The 18,170-nt window shown below is 38.2% G+C and overlaps 1 protein-coding gene across 3 annotated transcripts in view; it reads left to right on the top strand.

Annotated features, from left to right (window-relative positions):
- The window catches only part of ITSN1 (intersectin 1), a 105,092-nt gene that overhangs the window by 66,094 nt on the left and 20,828 nt on the right, over positions 1–18,170 (top strand). For all 3 annotated transcript variants that reach the window (XM_010170323.1, XM_029085537.1, XM_029085538.1), the window contains 4 exons: positions 5,209–5,254; positions 10,356–10,477; positions 13,587–13,704; positions 17,822–18,013. In XM_010170323.1, coding sequence (XP_010168625.1) covers positions 5,209–5,254; positions 10,356–10,477; positions 13,587–13,704; positions 17,822–18,013 — 478 coding nt within the window. The remainder of the gene's footprint in view (positions 1–5,208; positions 5,255–10,355; positions 10,478–13,586; positions 13,705–17,821; positions 18,014–18,170) is intronic.

The following is an 18,170-nucleotide window of genomic DNA, read 5'->3' on the forward strand; positions in this document are numbered from 1 at the left end:
CCTTTTCTCCAGGCTAAACAAGCCCAGTTCCCTCAGCCGCTCCTCATAAGACTTGTGCTCCAGACCCTTCACCAGCTTTATTGTCCTGTGAATGCACTCCAGGACCTCAATGTCTTTCTTATAGTGAAGGGCCCAAAACCGAACACAGTACTCGAGATTTGGCCCCACCAGTGCTGAGTACAGGGGACAATCTTTCCTAGTCCTGCTGGCCACACTGTTTCTGATACAAAGTGGTTGTATGTAACTCATTCGAAGTGGGTGCAGGTCTGATCTTACCTACCACACTTTTACTGCCACTGTCTTTCATCTGATCTGTTAATAAGCCAGTTCGGGACACTAAGCAGAACAGAAAACTAATCTAGCAGAAGTAGAACGTACTTCTACGATGGTACTCTGAATCAGCAAAACAAGGGTTGGAAAAACTGTCAGTGCCAGAATTAGTGTGGGAGGAGAGTAGTGAAGGAGGCAAGATTGCCTCAGCATCGGCTTAGGCTAGGTTGAGCTCATTTTGAACTGCATCCTTAGCTGGCTTTTGTGTTAAATACTTCATTTTAGAAGCGAAACATCGTACCTTACACTTAGTATATAGTTTTGGATATGCCTGTGCTCATTCCTGCCTTTCAGTTGCGTCAAATCTAGTGACTGTGGAGCAGCAGATAATGTTGGATCAGGAGGAGGAACTTAATAATACAGTTACTGGAAGCATTGTAGCTGTAGCACTATGGAGCCAACCACAGCAGGCTAGCTTGTCTTTTTGACAATTCGAGTAAATTTTGTACAGTAGTAAGTTGTGGTGTTAGGCAGGGTAGAGGTTTACCTTGACAAGAGAGCTCGATAAGAGTCCAGACAAGAAATTCTGAACTCTCTGTCCCCAGGTCTAGCAGCTTGATTCTCCTTGGAGTGGTGCAACATCCCTTCAGCTGTGGCAGCAGAAGTGTTTGTGGGTCTGTATCAGGGAATTTACCTGGTTAAGAAAAGCACTCCTTTTTGCAGTTCAGGACGTGAATTATAGTTCAGTCATGCCAATAATTCCTCACATACATCAAAAAGACGGTGGCTTGTCTGATGGAGGTATAGGAACAAGTGTACAGGTAATTGCCTAATCTGTGGAATATCTTGTGATCATGAAACTGTGCCCTAAGCCTCTCTATATTACCTGTAAGTTGGTATTGTAGTTGAGTGGGAATTTGCACTGTCAGCCTCCTAAAACCCTTTGAGGCCCGTTTCATTGGTAGGTAGTAATAGTTGCTAAGTAGTTACTTAACCTCAGCTATATTCTTGATAGTTAATGTGACGTTTCCTTTGAACTTTTGTGAAGGAACTGTTTTTGTTTTCCCTTAAGATATTCCTAAGGGAGTTTAGTCTCAAAACCTGGGATTTTATATTCAGATGTGCAGAGCTGCCTTTTGCGTGCGTTTAAGGACTGGATGCTTGTCCTCTCTGGTGACAGGCACACATATCAGCAAATCTTCTTTGTAGAGAACTCAGAAATAGACATTTAACACTGAAAACTATTTTTATTAGAGAGGTCAATTTGATGTTTCTCTGATCTCAACTTGGCTGGGGCTGAAACAGCTAAATGCAGTTCATCAAAAAGTGCTCTAACTGCCCTTTTTGCTGGTGAAAAGTCACATCTTCAGATAAAATCTTCATGAGAGACGGAGGAAGAAAGCAGAGAGCTCACAGAGATCTTGATATCTGTGATGCTTGTTTTCATGAAGTGATTCATATGCCCTGCAGAACATATTTCTTGTTCCAAGTGGCTAATTGCCATTACACGTACGATGTTTTGCTATTCGGCTTGTTCACAGAGCCAGTTCTTACAAAGGATTTCACAATAGTGGCTGTCTGTTAACCTTCAGATGTGCCGCTGTGCTTGGACAGCTGGCTGGTTGTGGAAAATGTTACTAAAAGAGTAAATTAATTTAATGTGTTCTGCACTATTGACTTAGGCTCAAAGAAAAAGTAAGATCTTTCAGCAGCAAGCATAGTGTGTAGAAATTGTTATAAGCCTCAAAATATCAATGGTTTATACATCAGAAGAATTTTTTTTAAATTTATTCTTCTGTACCTAGTCCCAGGGTACCCATTCACCTCAAGTTGCTAAAGTAAACTATTTCCCGTTCCTTAAAATTTCAACTTTGTTAAGAGTGAAAGTCTTTGTTCTTCAAATAAACTATGACACTGGTTCATGGTCCAGTCTCAAGAGTTTTCATTAGACTGAGGTAGATGGATACAGATCTGTAACTGGTTTCTATTCTACCCTACCTTTCTTGGGACTGGTGATAATTACCTCTGCACAAGGTATGGAGTTTATACAGTTGACTTTGAAACATGAAAATTTAGACACCTCTAGTTACGAAACTTTTCATAAATGTTCTGAAAATAGTAAGAGTCTAAATGTATTTAATCTGTATTCTAAGAATCTTACAGTACAACACAATTGGCAAGTCTACTGCTGTCTTATGAAATTAACAAAGCAAGTTCTTTATTATTTCAAGAGACTATTGCTTGTCACAAAATAATGCAGTTAGTGTCTCAGGTGTGCAAAAGGGAAATAGAATGGGATATGTCCTCACCACTGTGTTTCACTTAACAGAAAGACTAGAAAATAGTTTTCCATCTACTGAGTGAGCCACAAGTTGGGTGCATCTTAAATGCATTATTTATTAATTTAGTTATTTATTGAAGTATGTATGTATTTCTTCTGTTTTTTTTACCAAAGATTCAGAGAATCCTCAAACAGAATTCAGACTCAGCCTGATCAAGGTGATTTTGAAGCTTCTCTCTTAAAATAATTTCTATACGTTTACCAGTTAACTGTAAAGATACAGTGTCTTAGCCTGTTTTATCTGTCCATATGCTCCTAATCTGGCAACGTGGATATTTGACTAAATGATATTTTGAAGGAGTGTTTTCTCTGAAGGTCCAAACACTTGTCTTTTATTGAGGAGGGAGGAGGTCGATCCACTGCCAGAAACACTTTCCAAAGCAGAATTAATTCCTGATATTACAGTATCAGTGCTAGTTGTCATCTCTGGTTCCACAGCTTTTAGTCTTCCCTACTTGGGACTGTCAGTGGACTTGCAGTCACTTTGTCTGGACCGTCTTCTCCTTGTCCCCAGACCTAAACCTAATCTTTGTATCTGATCTCTGCATGATGCTTTCCTATTTCACTTTTTTTGTTAACGTAGGTCACAGTGGTTGTACAGAAAGGTGGAAAACTGAAGTGAAAGAAAGGAACATAGGGAAGAAGGGAAGATTTGCTGACCTTGTAGAAAGTAACTAGAATCAGTCTTTTACAATGACAAGAAAGTAGCACTGAGACAGCAGAACCCAAGTATCATTTAACTTAAACCATCCACTTTCCACAATCCTTCCCAAAATTTAAGTTGCAAAATGTCAAGGAGGGGCATGGTATACTAGATGTCTGTAAGGTGCTTTGGTGTCAAATTAAAAAAAATAATAAAACACTTCTTCACATTCCCACTCTTACCTTCCAATATCACTTACAGCTTGTGAGGAAGGCAATTCCAACTCTGCTGGGTTTTCTGCTTTTATTAGATGATGTTGGCTTGACTAATAAAGCATTGTGAGGTGCTATAGTTCAGTCTGAAAGAGCAGGCTTCTTTAGTACTTTTCCTGAAAGGCGTTCAAAATGTGGATGTCTTAGAGCCCCTATGTAATCTTCAAGGCAGACTGAAGATCTGTCTAATCTATTTTATAGAGGCATTCAAAACCAATGCACATTTTTAAATGGCCCTGTTCTCTCAACCGTTTAACTAGTTTTTTAGTTGTTCCTTATATTAGCTCCTGCCAGAATCCCCAAATTTTAAAAGCATCAAGTTAATATGGAGAATATTGAAGAGGAAACTGTTCTTTTTCATCGAGGAATTAGAATTCTGTGAAAACCTTCAGGTCATTTGATGTAGGCTCCAAGCTTGGAAGGGGGATCCTAAAGGAAAAGTTGAGGGGACTTAAGAGGGAGTGTTGTGAGCCTTGCTTGAAAGCAAGAGGATATTTATGGTTATTCAACACTTCTGACCAAAGTACAGTTTAGATTTGTTATGTTGCTGTTATCCATATCAAACCTTTTTGTTGCAGAAGGTAAGACGAGGAAGAAACTGAAGTAATTATTTAGGGGGTAGAGGGAAGCTGTCCTAGGCAGGGATGGTGACTAAAAGGGTTGAAAGATGTCTGAGGAAGGGAGGCGTGCAATGGAGAGTTGAGAACACACATTGTTTTGAATACTCTAATTACATCTATATCAGTAGGCCTGTGAGTGCATTAAAATAAATAAACAAAGATAACTCTTCCCAAATAACCAGTGGCCTCAAGGGAGACGTTTTGGTGGATATTGGTTGGTTGTTTGTTTTTCTCTTCAGAAAGAGAACTTTAAGTTTGTAAAGTATGAAAGCTTTTCATGTGAAATTTAATCTTTCAGTATCATTGTTTCCTATACATAACTGAACTGAGCTAATTTCTTTCCTTGCTGACTGTTCAAAGGCTTTTCTTGCAAATCTCTTGGCCTGGATGATGATGATGTTCATCCTGCATCTCACCTCACCTAGGCTAAGAGGAAATAGCTACAGATAGATATCACCTTGCTATTCAGTGTCCTTTGCTCTTACGTGGGCAGAAAAATGCCAGGGAGGTTTTTACCACTGCAACACACACCACCTACAAAGTCCAGATGATTCATCTTAAAGATACAGTGACTACACTGACTATGCTAATGTGCCATATGAGAAATTTTAGAACCATAGTGTGGACAGTATTGAAATAATTGCGTCCAGTTAGTTTTTTAGGCATATATGCAATCCAGCTATTTGTAGAGTTGCAAATTACAACTGTTGTTTTAACTCAACTTGAAAGAATTCACATCCTATAGGTATGCAGATTTACAATTCAAATGCTATGTAATTTGGATTTACATTAGTATTTGCAGTCCATGAAAGGAAGAAGAGTTCAGGAAAGATGTCTACACATGTGTATAGTTATCCACTTTCGTACACTGCTTGTTATTTATTCCTATATATTAATTGTCATCTCAAATATTAAGGGTTTCTATAAGAACAGTATCTTCCTGTGAGACATTTTTTACTTACATCCTTGTTTAGTGTGTTGAAGTGAAGCATAGTAAATCATTTTCATATAATGGAGAAATAAATATGAGTGCTAAACTTACATATTACTTTCTATTTCAAGGCTCCTGGAGCAGCTGGAAAAACGGGAAGCTTAGGGAAGAAACCTGGTGAGTCATATATTGTGACAGCACCTTATATTTGTTCTTAAGTACTTAAATTCAATGGCAACAAAATTCTCTCCAATAAAATAAATTGTTTGCTCATGGTCATTTTGTAGTGATTTGCACTGATGAAAACTGTTGTCTGTTATAAAAAAATACATAATCTGTCAGCCATTCTGTCTGGCATATGTCAATCACTAAATAGCATGTAGCTAGAGAATAAAAACTTGCTTGCACAAAAATGAATGTAAACTCCATGATACATTGCTGAACAGAACGGTGGAAGCCTACAAAAAGCCCAACTTTGCCAGTGCCTCTGAAAATGGAAGTACATATTCTTACCGTGTAGTTTTACAGTGTGTTGCCCAGAATGCTACTCAGTATGGTATATAAGGACTCTGTGAGCCCTTGTGCCTGCCCCTCATTTTCAAGAGCACATACCTTCCATCTGTGCACTGTAGCTTGTTGCCTGTCAAGCCTAGTCATATTGCAGAAGACCATGTTGCAGATTACTTTTTCACTAGAAAGAGGTCCCTTGACTCCTGGGGTGGTGTGGGTGGGGACTGTCCTTCCATACAGCCAGTGTATTTCCAAAGATCATTAGGAAGGTGCATTCTCTACCACTGACAGGCATGTGTGAACTTTCCAGAAGACATCTCTCTCTTCCTTCAGTGTATTTATTTGCTTTTATATCGGAGATGACTTTGCATTGAGCTAAAACAAACTAAATAGGGGGTGCTCCATGCTTCTATTCTGTTCTTTTCTCTGAAGCTTGTTCAGCTGCACAGTGGGGCGGTTGAAGGATGTGATCTACCAACTCTTGCCTTATTTCCATACACACACACATATATGCATATTTTGTTCTGTGGGGAGGAGGTTTTGCTTTGTCTCTTTGAACTGGTTCACTGTGTAAAAGGAGATGGGGAGAGTAGATTGCATTTGGCTTATTTTATTCTGACACATGACTAATGGGCTCCTCTTGGGAAATCTTACTGATCCATCTATGGAAAGAAGGGCTTGGAAGTAAACTACTCCTGCCTTTTCTAACTTTCATTTGCACAATTAAAAATAATTGTGTTAATAGATGTTCTTGAGGGAGACAGACAAGAATAGAGATCTGCAAAACTTCTGGAAGTGATACCTAGTAGGAATAGTGAGAAGATGCTGATAGGTCTGGGTGCTTTTTTCATGCATGGGAGAATGGTGAATGACAAGACTTCAGCCTGGAGTACCAGCCTTATAACCACTGGTCTTCTGTATTTGAACTTTTGGTGAAGTAGAGGCTGGGAGGATGTTGACAAAAGGTGTGTTCAGACTCTTTTGGTATTTAAGAACAGTTTGGGAACAATCTTGCTTATTTTTCAGCAAGGAGATTCATGGATGTTTTTGCTGTGAGCGAGCTGCAGTTGCTCAGCCAATATAACTGAAATGCTAATGAATGAGGTGAAATATTCCTGTTTATTCTAGAAGCAGCAGGACAAGTGGGTGGGTGTTGGTAAGTGTGTGTTGAGGGCAAAGGAAAAGAAACTGCTCTCTGCGAATCTAAACAGCAATATAAGGACAATTATATCTGTGAGAAGGCATTTATTTTTTATTCTAAATGTATCTGTTTTAGTAGAGGCCGCATTTTTTGGCCTGGACTGTAATTGAATTGGATCTCTTCTCAGTAATTTAATACTTAAATAAATCAAAATTTAAAAGTCCTTCCTGGAAGGAAAACAATTTCTGTTTTTTTAACTTTTTTACTGAGTTTTCTCTAACTTTCTGCTTCTCTGTGACATGCAAGAGCTGAATGTTGAACTTAATTAACACACAGTCCACAGTAAAAATCCTTTATGCTGCTTGTTGGTGAAAGAGGGTATCTGATACCTAGCACCTTGCAAATCACCTTTTGTAGATAACAATGGGAAACTTCTTGTTCTGAGAGATGCAGAGTATAAGATTTTTGCTCTTTCAGTATGATACACTGAATATTATAATTGCCATGGTAGTGAGAGAGGTTTTTGCCCGATTTAAAAAATAAATAAATAAATTTTACAAACTCCCACAGTTAATTTGTTTGCTTGTGTTCATTTTGCCTCCTGAATGGTTCTAGGTTGGAAGAATTAATGTGATTCTGTGGAAAAACCTGCAAATGCAGGGAGCTTGCAGACTTTCTAGCAGTATAGCCATGTGTTTCCTGACAAATAGCTTGCTTGCTTTGCCTTCCTACAGTACAGACTGTGCTGCTGCTGGCTTTTCTCTGTGTAAACCTTTCTGCTCTCCTATCGTCACCTACTGTATTTTACTTAGAAAGTCTTTCTTCTGTTTTCTCCTTTCACACTTTGTGTGCTGTCTTACATTCCACATCCAGATTTAAAACATCTTTCTAATGCTCAGCTACTGGCTTTTCTATCACCGGTTTGGTTCCACCTCTGGGTACCTGCCTCTACACTCTTTGAGTTGTCATGAGGGAGGTTCTGCGTAGTTAAATCTGCATGTGTCATAATTTTCAGTGACCTGAGATTGTTTGTCATCTCTCTGCTTCTTCATCCTCCTTATGTTGTTCATTTACATCTGGAATACTTCTCTGACCACTTTTTATTTTCCTAATCACGCTTTTCTTCTAAATTTTAGGTAAACCATCTGATAGTTTTCCTGGAAGTCTTCAAATCACTTTATTGTTTCTTCCCTCTAACAAAACCTCCCTCTGTTTCAAAGGAGATGGCTTTGTGGTTTCCTCTGCCTACAACTGCCTTTTCAGTGATTGCTCCCTTTCTCTGCCTTACCAGCAAACTCCCCCTGTCTTTCCCAGCCTGTGGGTGATGTGTTGTTACTGGGTGCCTTTGCTGTTTCTCTTGGCCACAGGAATTTTGGCACTTGTTGAGAGAGAGGGCCAAGTACGATGGTGCCCAGCACTGTGTTACTTTCTTAGTACAGCTGCCCATGAGAAAGCTGGAGACTGCTTCTCTGTATTTGCTTCCTTCAGACTCAGTCCCTTTTGCTGCTCTTGTGTTGAGTGCTCATCCACCTCACAGTCACTGTTGCATTGCTTTCTGTGGCTTTATATAAGGGACAAACTGACAGCAGGTGTGACCTTTTTCTGCTTAGTCTTATAGTGACAGTTTTTCAGGACAGACTAGGTTGCAAATACGTACAAACAGTAATCATAAGTGAAAATAATTCATTTTTTTTAAATCAAGATTTTAAAATAAAAGCTATAATCTCAAGCATTGTATTAATCTGTGATCAGATAATTACTGAAGTCTTAAATTAAGCTGGCTGTCTTTGCACTGAAGCAGTTGAGACAAATTTCTGTGATCTTGTACTACTGGCTCTGCTGTGGACTTGTTCTCAGATAGTCTTAAACCATGACCAAAACCAGTCAAATTCAGTGCCCACATTGGCTGTTTGATGGTCTCCAATTTTATTTGATGCATTGCCAAGTAAAAACCTCCTTTGTCTTCAACACAGGGTAAGAATTTACTATGCCAGGAAAGGTTTTTCATAAAACCAAAAAAACCCGAATTCCCCATATTCCCGCCCCCCCCAAAAAAACTCACCAACCCAAACAGAACAAAACAAAAAAAATCCAACCCCTAGGTGATTCTGTTAAGCAGAATACTTAAGTGATGAATGACTGTATACTAGGATCCTAAAGTGGAATTTTCAACAGTAACAAACTACTTTTGTGCTGCTTTGGATGTCTGAGACACTTTACAACTAAATAAAAGGTAAAAAAAAAAAATCCCCACAGATTTCCATTAACTCATGACTAAAAAGAGACTATGTAAATGGAGCAGCCTAAAAGGTTTAGCTTACTGAAAACTAAAAAGTTCCCAAATCTACCATCTTTTGTTTCTGAAAGGTTCCCAGTTATCACAGAATCACAGGATGTTGGGGATTGGAAGGGACCTTGAAAGATCATCTAGTCCAATCCCCCTGCCGGAGCAGGAGCCTAAATGAGATCACACAGGAAGGCGTCCAGGCGGGGCTTGAATGTCTCCAGAGAAGGAGACTCCACAACCTCCCTGGGCAGCCTGTTCCAGTGCTCTGTCACCCTCACTGTAAAGAAGTTTCTTCTCAAGTTTAAGCGGAACCTCCTGTGTTCCAGCTCACACCCATTGCCCCTTGTCCTACCATTGGACATCACTGAGAAGAGCCTGGCTCCATCCTCCTGACATTCGCCCTTAACATATTTATAAACATTAATGAGGTCACCCCTCAGTCTCCTCCAAGCTAAAGAGCCCCAGCTCCCTCAGCCTTTCCTCATAGCATTAAATATGTTCTTCATCGCCCTAAACATGGTTTGATGACATGCTAAATCTGACTTAAAAGTTGTCAGTGGGACATCAAAATACCCACAGCTGCTTATAAGGTTCTGTCAGTTCAAACTGGTTCAAGAAATGGGTTAACCCTGCCAGACTTTGTGGTGACTAAAAACCATCTGTCTTTCCACAACCACTGTAAAATGGAGTAAACTGTGTTGCCTACTTTGACTAATTTAACTGAGAGATACGTGGGAGCTCACAGTTACTCTGTGTCCTAGTCGTACTGGTAGGCAATCAAGTAAGGCGCCAGTTTTGTAGTAATGTTCATGGAATAAAGATTTCAAAATAAATCCTGTTGGTTACATTTTGAAAACATTCTTTTTTGTGGTCTGGTGGTGAGAAATTTTCCGCAAACATTCATTAGTTTGCACCCCTGTTGCTACAACTTCTTCATTATATTGTCATCAACATGTATCTCTTCTTTTTAGGGAGCTTAGTCCAAACTGATGCTACAAAAATGTATTTATTGGAAAACAGTATTAGGATATTTGATTTTAAGAGCCATATAGCTCTAATGATGGTCATTGTTCTTCTTCTCTATTTCAATTATTTTTTTATATCCTAGCCATAGAGCCGCTGCACCTCTGTTTTATACGTATAGTGCTGTGAAATTCTTGTCTGTTTTATAATTACCATGTTTTTATGGAATTATATAAATATGTAACAATTTTATGGAAAGAAATACAAAACGGATATATTGTGCCAGTAATAATAACAGAGTTAATGTTGTATAGAACGTGTTCATGTTTTCAGGTTTTTCCAAATTAACTTTTTTTTTTCCCACTCCACTTCAACAGAAATTGCCCAAGTTATTGCCTCTTACACAGCAACGGGTCCAGAACAGCTTACTCTTGCTCCTGGTCAGCTGATTCTTATCAGAAAGAAGAATCCAGGTGGCTGGTGGGAAGGAGAGCTCCAAGTTAGTTACTGTTCTTTTGAAATAAAATTCCATGTGAAAAAAATCTGTAATTTTTTATTAGTTCAAAATGATGAATGCATCAGTGACAATTTTGAAAATGTTCTGCAATTAAGCACTTACAGATAAAATGCCTTTACAAAAATATGCTTACATTCCAAATAACTTTAGAGGACAGCAGGAGGAAGCCATTGTGCCTCATTGTAAGTCAAGGATGCCCATCTCATAAATTAGACTCAACCTGCAGTCCTCTCCATTGTGCGTATTCCTGGAGGCCTTTCAGATATAAGAAACAAGTGGATTTTAGGGTGGGGTTTTTTGGCTGCAATTGAATCTTCCCAGTCTTGTGTCCAGTATTCTTCATGTGAGCAAAGAAGCAGTTGTCGTGTCAGGTGGTGGGGAAAGCAACAGGAGTGCATGGGATTGTTGGGTTAAGTGCCAACTTAAGGGCCTGCTTGTACGTCCCGTTCCAGTAGTGACCATGCATATCACGTGCATTTGGATCGGCTGGTACCTGCATGCACTCTGAAAGTGGAAGAAATACTGAGGTCCACAGTCCTGAATGTCTTTCTAAGAAGCTTTCTAAATTGTTCCAGGCAAAAGTTTGGCTATCCCTTTTATTGAAAGATTGGGAAGTGTATTACAGCAGTGCTTTTGGTAAGATGGCCACCACTTTTTCAGGTTGCTTAATGAACGTGACAGTGTAGAATACCAGTCTAGTGGCCTCATCTCAGCAACAGCTCTATTTAATGTAGAAGAGTGAAAAGAATGGTATCTGTTGCAAGCATAAGATAGGAGAGAGCTTGTATTAGAAGATAATAAATATAATAAAATAAATAATGAAATAAATATAATAAAATACTTCAACCAATTTTTTTAAGAGTAGAACTTAACAGTTTGGAAAATTTGATTCTCAATGACTTTCAGCAGTGAAGTTTATTTTCCTTCCCTGCCCCCTCCAGTACCACTGAATGAGGTTTTGTTTGGTTTTGGTTCTTTTAACAGGGAATATTACACGAAAGAATGTAATTAATTTATTTTTGCAATACAGATACTCAAACTAACTCAAATATTTTTTACATGTTACTACCTGCCCTTTTGCCTTTCCTGGTGATAGTTTTTCATCTGCTTTAGAGAAATCATCTTCCAGGATTGCTTTGGCTTTCATTCTCACTAACTGTTATGTTGTTAACTTGCAGCTTTAAAGAGTCTTACATTAAATGTATTTTAAGATAGAAAATAAGCTTCACTGGGCAAGAGCTATCACAATTACCACTTGGCAGCTAGTGTGAGGTTTTTCCAAAAATTAATTTTTGGTTGTATAAATACTCATATGTAAGTTTGGGTACCTTACTATCTTACATATGGCTTTACAAGTTGTTTTTTTCTTCGTTAGCAGTCCTCTGCCCATTTTTTTCATTCTCCTGTTCCAACACTGTAATAGTAGCTCTTACTCCTTTGTTATTTGAGCACAAAGGCTAATGCACCAGTATGGTGAAATGAATTGATTAAAAATTAAAGCAGCAACTCTCCCCCAAGTAGTGAAATGATGACAGGTTTTGGAGAAAGGCACTGACATTAACTTTTCTTTATGCATTTAATTTCAAAGTGGAAGATCTTTTAGAAGTATATGTAGAGTTCAGTTTCAGCCTCAAGTAGATTTTGATGATACTTGTCTTAGGGGTCAGAGTGAAGGTAAAATAGGGCTAATGTGTTAAGCATTACATTGCTGGATTTAATGCAGTCTTCTAGAGTATCTTAAAATGAATGATCTAGATACACTTCAGATCAAACGTTTTCTTTTTCAGTAAAGAAAAAGAGGGAAGGAAGCAGTTGAAGAATAGTATATGTGTTAGATTACTTTGTTTTTTCCACTAAAATTAACATCTATTTTGTTTTTAAAGGCAAAATTCTACATGCCCAACATTCCAACCTTACTCTAACAACGCAAAACCAGAATCAATAGTTGCAGTAATTCTTAACATAGATTTAAAAGATTTAGAAGCTGAGATTTGATTCAGAGTTTTAGAATAACCTTTCTTACAGTAAGGATTTTTCTTCTGATTTTATTTACCATGAACAATGCAGTTGGTGAAATAACTATCCTGCTTTGGTGGCACAAGCTTTGTCACACTGGTTCAGACCTGCAGTTCCTCTGCCCCAGTATCCTGTCTCTGACAGTGGCTCATTGCAGCTGTGTGACAAACTGTAGAGTGCTGCTCTAGGCCAGGTGTATGGTAACCTGCTGCTCTCTCAGCTCGTGCACGTGGACCACACGCACACTAATACACGTGTGCACCACGTTTTTGTACGGATGTTCTCTGATTAGATGGGTATGAGAACATCTAGTGTTCTTTTCCAAACCTTAGCATATGTTAATTAGGATCATTTGGATTGTGTCTGTCCATATGTATTTGTAGTTGCCAGAGCCTAATTTTTGTTTGATTGGAATCTGGATTTTCTGTTTGAATCCAAACTTCACCCATTTTTTTCTTGCCATAATGTTTTGCTGTTTTTCTAGCACTTGGTTAATGTGGCATATTTTTATATTCTGTTTGGTTTTTGGACAGGAGAGACTATTAAAAAGTTTAGATACTGTTTCTTTAAAAGAAAAGAAGTATTTTGGATTCTTAATCTCTACTTAAACAATCACAATATAGGTATCTATTAAAATGCAATTCTTTCCATAATGAAAAAGCATTTAAATGCTGCCACTCATTAATGTAATAGCTTGCCTGACATTCTAGAGTTATAGTTTAAACAGAATCAGGAGAAATCTTTCAGAATAATCGGGGTTGTAATATTAATTATAAAGCACACAAAGTTTCACTCACACAGTTAAGTGAAAAATCACTCAAATTAGTAGTGAATAACTACTGTTTAGATGTTATAAACTACCATTTATATATTATGAAAACTTACTTCACGTAATAGAAGTATCATCATATTAAACTATTGCCACAAAAATAGCTGACTTTTTCCTTGTAAAATACATTTTTCTAATTCTAAAATAGTCAGTGTGACTGCAAGTTGTTAAAATGTTGACTGAATTACCTTGTCTAAGGATCTATTGATGTGCTTAATCCTCTTAAAAGAATTGTTTTTTTACTAGGCACGAGGGAAAAAACGGCAGATAGGGTGGTTCCCTGCTAATTATGTAAAACTTCTGAGCCCTGGTACCAGTAAAACTACACCAACCGAGCTACCTAAATCAACAACATTACCTTCAGGTAAGCAATGTGGTTGCATTAACAAAATTGCTTTTATAATGTGTGTCATTTACAATAGGATTTCTAAAAATAGTTAAGGACGTTCAGTCGGATCTTGAGTATCTGTTATATTAGTCACTTTGGTAACGCTTCTTTTTTTTTTAATGAGAAAAACATACAATTGGCCTGTCTATTTATGGTGGTGGTCCCTCAAGTATGAACTGTTGAGTGCTAAAAAGCCATCTATGACATTACATCTTGGAGTAAAGTATTCAAAATATCAGCCCTGTTTCTTTGCATTAATTGTAGTAAAGGAGTTTTTAAAGTTTCAGGATGATCCGTGGGCTTAGCAGTTGAGGCACCTCTCATTCAGAACTCTTTGAAGTGTGAGAAAACCACTCAGGTGAAGATGTAGCTTTTCATCCTATATAGCTACTTATTTTAAGCTTTATGAAAGGATACAAGAGCGATAGATCATTATATTTTTAAAACTATTTGTTACAGATCCACCACAGGCAATATCAAATAGTCCTGTCAGTCTATTGCAAGGTATAAAGGCAGGCAGAAGACTGAGAACAAAAACTTCATTCCTTCAGACTATTTCAGTCTTGAACCTTATTGGGCTTGTGAGTTGGTGTAGTACTAAGTAAAGAGGATTCTTGTCAATCAAAAACATGTAGAATTTATGTATTTTCTTCCATAAGCCACCCAAAAGGCTTGACGTGGTTGTCTGTCATGTGTTTGGATTTAGTTGGGGGTGGCAGGGGACAAAAGCTTGCTGCTTCCCCAGGCCAATTTTTGACTGTCTTATTATTAAAATGAAATAAATCTTTCTATGTGAAAAATGGTAGTGAGCATAATTTTCTCCTTAAATATGTATGAAGGATTATCAATCATGCAATTTATGGAAGGAACTAGAATAAAATAGAGGTATTAGTCTCATGTGTTGTTGGGATAAATAGAAGTGCCTTATCAGAGAAGACAAATGCTATAAATGGTGCTATTTGGCAACTTTGATGGTAGTCATAAAGATGCAGAGAATCAGACTTCTCTAAAGACTCATGAGTTTGGGTCCTACAGTTAAAATGGTAACTCAGCATTGAGACACATAACTTTTACAAGGCACTATGATGGGATTTTATTATTATTATTTCAGGTTTGATGGTCTGAGACTTTTCACACATGCTAATAAAACTTTTACAGAATGAACTTTTTAGCACTTTTTAAATTGCCTACGGGACATAAAAATCTTAATGACATTCATTTTTATCAAATTCAACTTTGTTATAGACCTTTCATTTTGGAGGTTAAAAAGAATAATCTTGTCTTTCCATTATGCTAGATTGCCTCACTTTGTGGTTGATGTAAGAGGTTAATGCTTGAGAGGCATCTTGATAGCAGAAGTATGTTAGTGGGGAGGCTTACTATAGCAAAAGACGTGGGAAGCCTGAAGAAAGCCTTCCACAAGGGCTGAATAATGCCCAAGGTGGTGCATTACGAAGGGTCTGAGAGTGTGCTATTACAGTCTGGGTTTTGAAGGTAGGGGATCCATCAGAAACCGGTGTCGTCAAAACCTCTGTTTCTTTTGTCATTTTATTTTGATGTATATGCTCTCCATCTGCCATACTGTAATGCCAGCTGCATGACTTTAACAACTTTTTTTTAAAAAAAAAGTTCTGTTGCATGGACACTTTTGCTTTATACTTTGATGTTTTCTTAATTTTTGACTGCTTTGTTATGTGCTGCCTTCTAAACCTGTGCCGTGAACATGTCCTTCCTGGTGCTGAGAAATTGAGAAAACTGTTACTGCTACTTGAAAATAGTCAGACATAAGGAAGTTCACAATAGAGGAATAGTGGGAAACCTGTTTGAACCATTCTACTTGTCTAAAGAAAGACAACATTATAGACTGTACTGATTGTGAGTGTTGTACGAGAACCTGGGTTCCCTCTGCTGTTGCAGTAGGACTGGGATTAATCGATAGACAATCTTTCAAAAAAGGGGACAAATGGCTGAAAAGCACTGGAGCTCAGAGAAGGCAGGCTATAGCTTGCTTTTGTAGTTGGCAGTGGCTTTTGGAGTTTGAAATAAGTGAAGAACTTTCTTGCCGGGACTACTGTAAGAGCTTGCTATATAGGACTAAGGTGTATTCTAAGCTTTGTGACCAAGTGTAAATAAGATGAAGATGAGGTCACTGCTTCAGGTTCAGTTGAGTCCTGTCTCTTCAAGAATCCTCTTAAATTACCTCCCCAAGTTTAAGATGGTTCTTGAGATCCCATTGGTCTACTTAGATATTCTGATGATACTACTAGACAGCACCAAATTTCATAAAATTCTTTGAAGTAGAAGAGAATGATGTGAATGAAAAATTCTTGAAAGAAATTAACTCTAGGATCAGTTACAAATCTGTTAATGTACATATTGTATTCAGGTATGGTCTAGCTTAAACTTTTTATTGTTCTTAGTGTTAGTAATAACATGTAAACCTGTAACAAGAATGCTGTAAAACAGATTCACAGGTCTTTAAAGTGAAATGTGAACACTGGTGGTGTTCACACATTTGAACTTGTGCTAGCACAAAAATGCTTAAAACAGGATTGCACTGTAATACGTGTTCCTTTAGAAATGCTGGTTTATTTCCACTATGCCAGTGAAATCTACATGTTGGTTAGTTGATCTGTTAGGTGTGACAAATGACAGTGAGTGCCCCTTTTAAAATTTTTTTCCTTTTTTTCTTTTTCCTTTTGCAAGTAACAAAGCTTAATATTGAGACATAGGCAGAGTCCTGTTAATTGTGTTTATTTGATTATGATCTTTGTGAACAGGAGCAATGTATTAACTAAAAGGAGCTGAATAATTTCTGAAATATAAACTTAAAAAAAGATAGGAGCTATTTGACAAATTTAAATAAGTTGCTGGCTGAGTACAAGAGTGAAAATAAAAGAAAATTGTAGGGCTAATATAATGGAGAGAACATGGCAGCAAGGCTAATTAGATAGAAGTCTTGTGTCTCAAGACAAAATGCCAGAAGCCCTATGACTTGGCATAGAGAAAACATCAGAGAAATAGAGGAAATTATATATTTAAAGAAACAGTCCTGCTGCTTTAGAGAATTAAGAAAACTGGTCTATTATAATTGAACAGAAATGGCTGTATTCTGAAAACCAGTCAGATTTGATGAGCTTCACAGTAAGAAAATAGAAAATGGGCTGCTGGAAGGAGTCCTGTGGTGCTGGAAGGACAGCCTAAATGGCCTGGGATCCTTTTCATGTTTCTCATCCTTTCCAAGATCTCTGTGTTCCTCACGTCTCGGTGGTGGTACAAGGATATCACTATTGTCTTTCTTTTGTATTATAGAGCTTGTGTTGAGCTTGTCCGGTGCTAACTAGAAAAGTGCTTTTTTCAGGCTTCAGGTAGTGGAGCTTAAAAGCTTCCCAGACTTTTCTGTCCATTGACCAGTTCTGTTGGAAAGGATGCTTTTCAGAACTGGTTGATGAGGATGCGAAATGCTATTTTTATAAAGGTACAACAAATTTGGTGCTTTTGTGGGGAAAAAAAAAATAAAAAAAAATATATATATACACTGTCCTGGTTTTGCTAGGATAGAGTTAATTTTCTTCTCAGTAGTTAGAAGAGCTGTGTTTTGGTTTCAGGTCAGACTTGCTATGAGAACATATATATAAATAAAGTGGAAGAGAAGTGTCAATAGAAAGCTAACATCCCTGAAGCATTGGACTTTTTGATAAATTTTTTAATTTTTCCAATCTTCTCCTACTGTTAAGCACTTCCAAACAAAGAGATCTTGGGTACAGCTCCAGGCAGGTTACACTGCTCTCAGTTTGCACTGCTGTGCTCTGCCCTCCCTAGTGTGATCCTGACCCCTCAGGAAGCTGACCGGGAGAGCAGTGCTGCAAAGAAACACCTAGGGTTTTTTTAAATCACCTTGAGCCAATTTGTTGGGGGCTCAGCTAAGCACCAGTATCGGGGCACAGGAGAGGGGCAGGACCGGTTCAGATCAGATCAGCGTAGTGTCTTGGAAGGGTACTGTGACATCTGTAGCGTTTGCAGTTGGTTTGTGCATACCTTATGTTTTCCTGAAGCGTTACCAGTGCGACAGACCTCTTCCTTTATCTTACAGTGTGCCAAGTCATTGGCATGTATGACTACACTGCACAGAATGACGATGAGCTAGCGTTCAGTAAAGGCCAGATTATAAACGTCCTTAACAAGGAAGACCCAGACTGGTGGAAAGGGGAGGTGAATGGACAAGTGGGTCTCTTTCCATCCAACTATGTGAAGCTGACAACAGACATGGACCCAAGCCAGCAATGTAAGTGACCCTCTCTGCTGCCGTGCTGTGATTATTTGTGTAGTACTTTAAGATGAAACATGCAGCATTGCTGTGATTCTGCTGTGGTTTGCAGAACTCAAAGCTTCACCACTGCTGCACTTGTCAAAGTCTCTTTGAAGACCTTCTGTAATGCAAA

This window comes from Antrostomus carolinensis, unplaced genomic scaffold (assembly GCF_000700745.2).
Source record: "Antrostomus carolinensis isolate BGI_N321 unplaced genomic scaffold, ASM70074v2 scaffold16326, whole genome shotgun sequence".
Taxonomy (NCBI): Eukaryota; Metazoa; Chordata; class Aves; order Caprimulgiformes; family Caprimulgidae; genus Antrostomus; species Antrostomus carolinensis.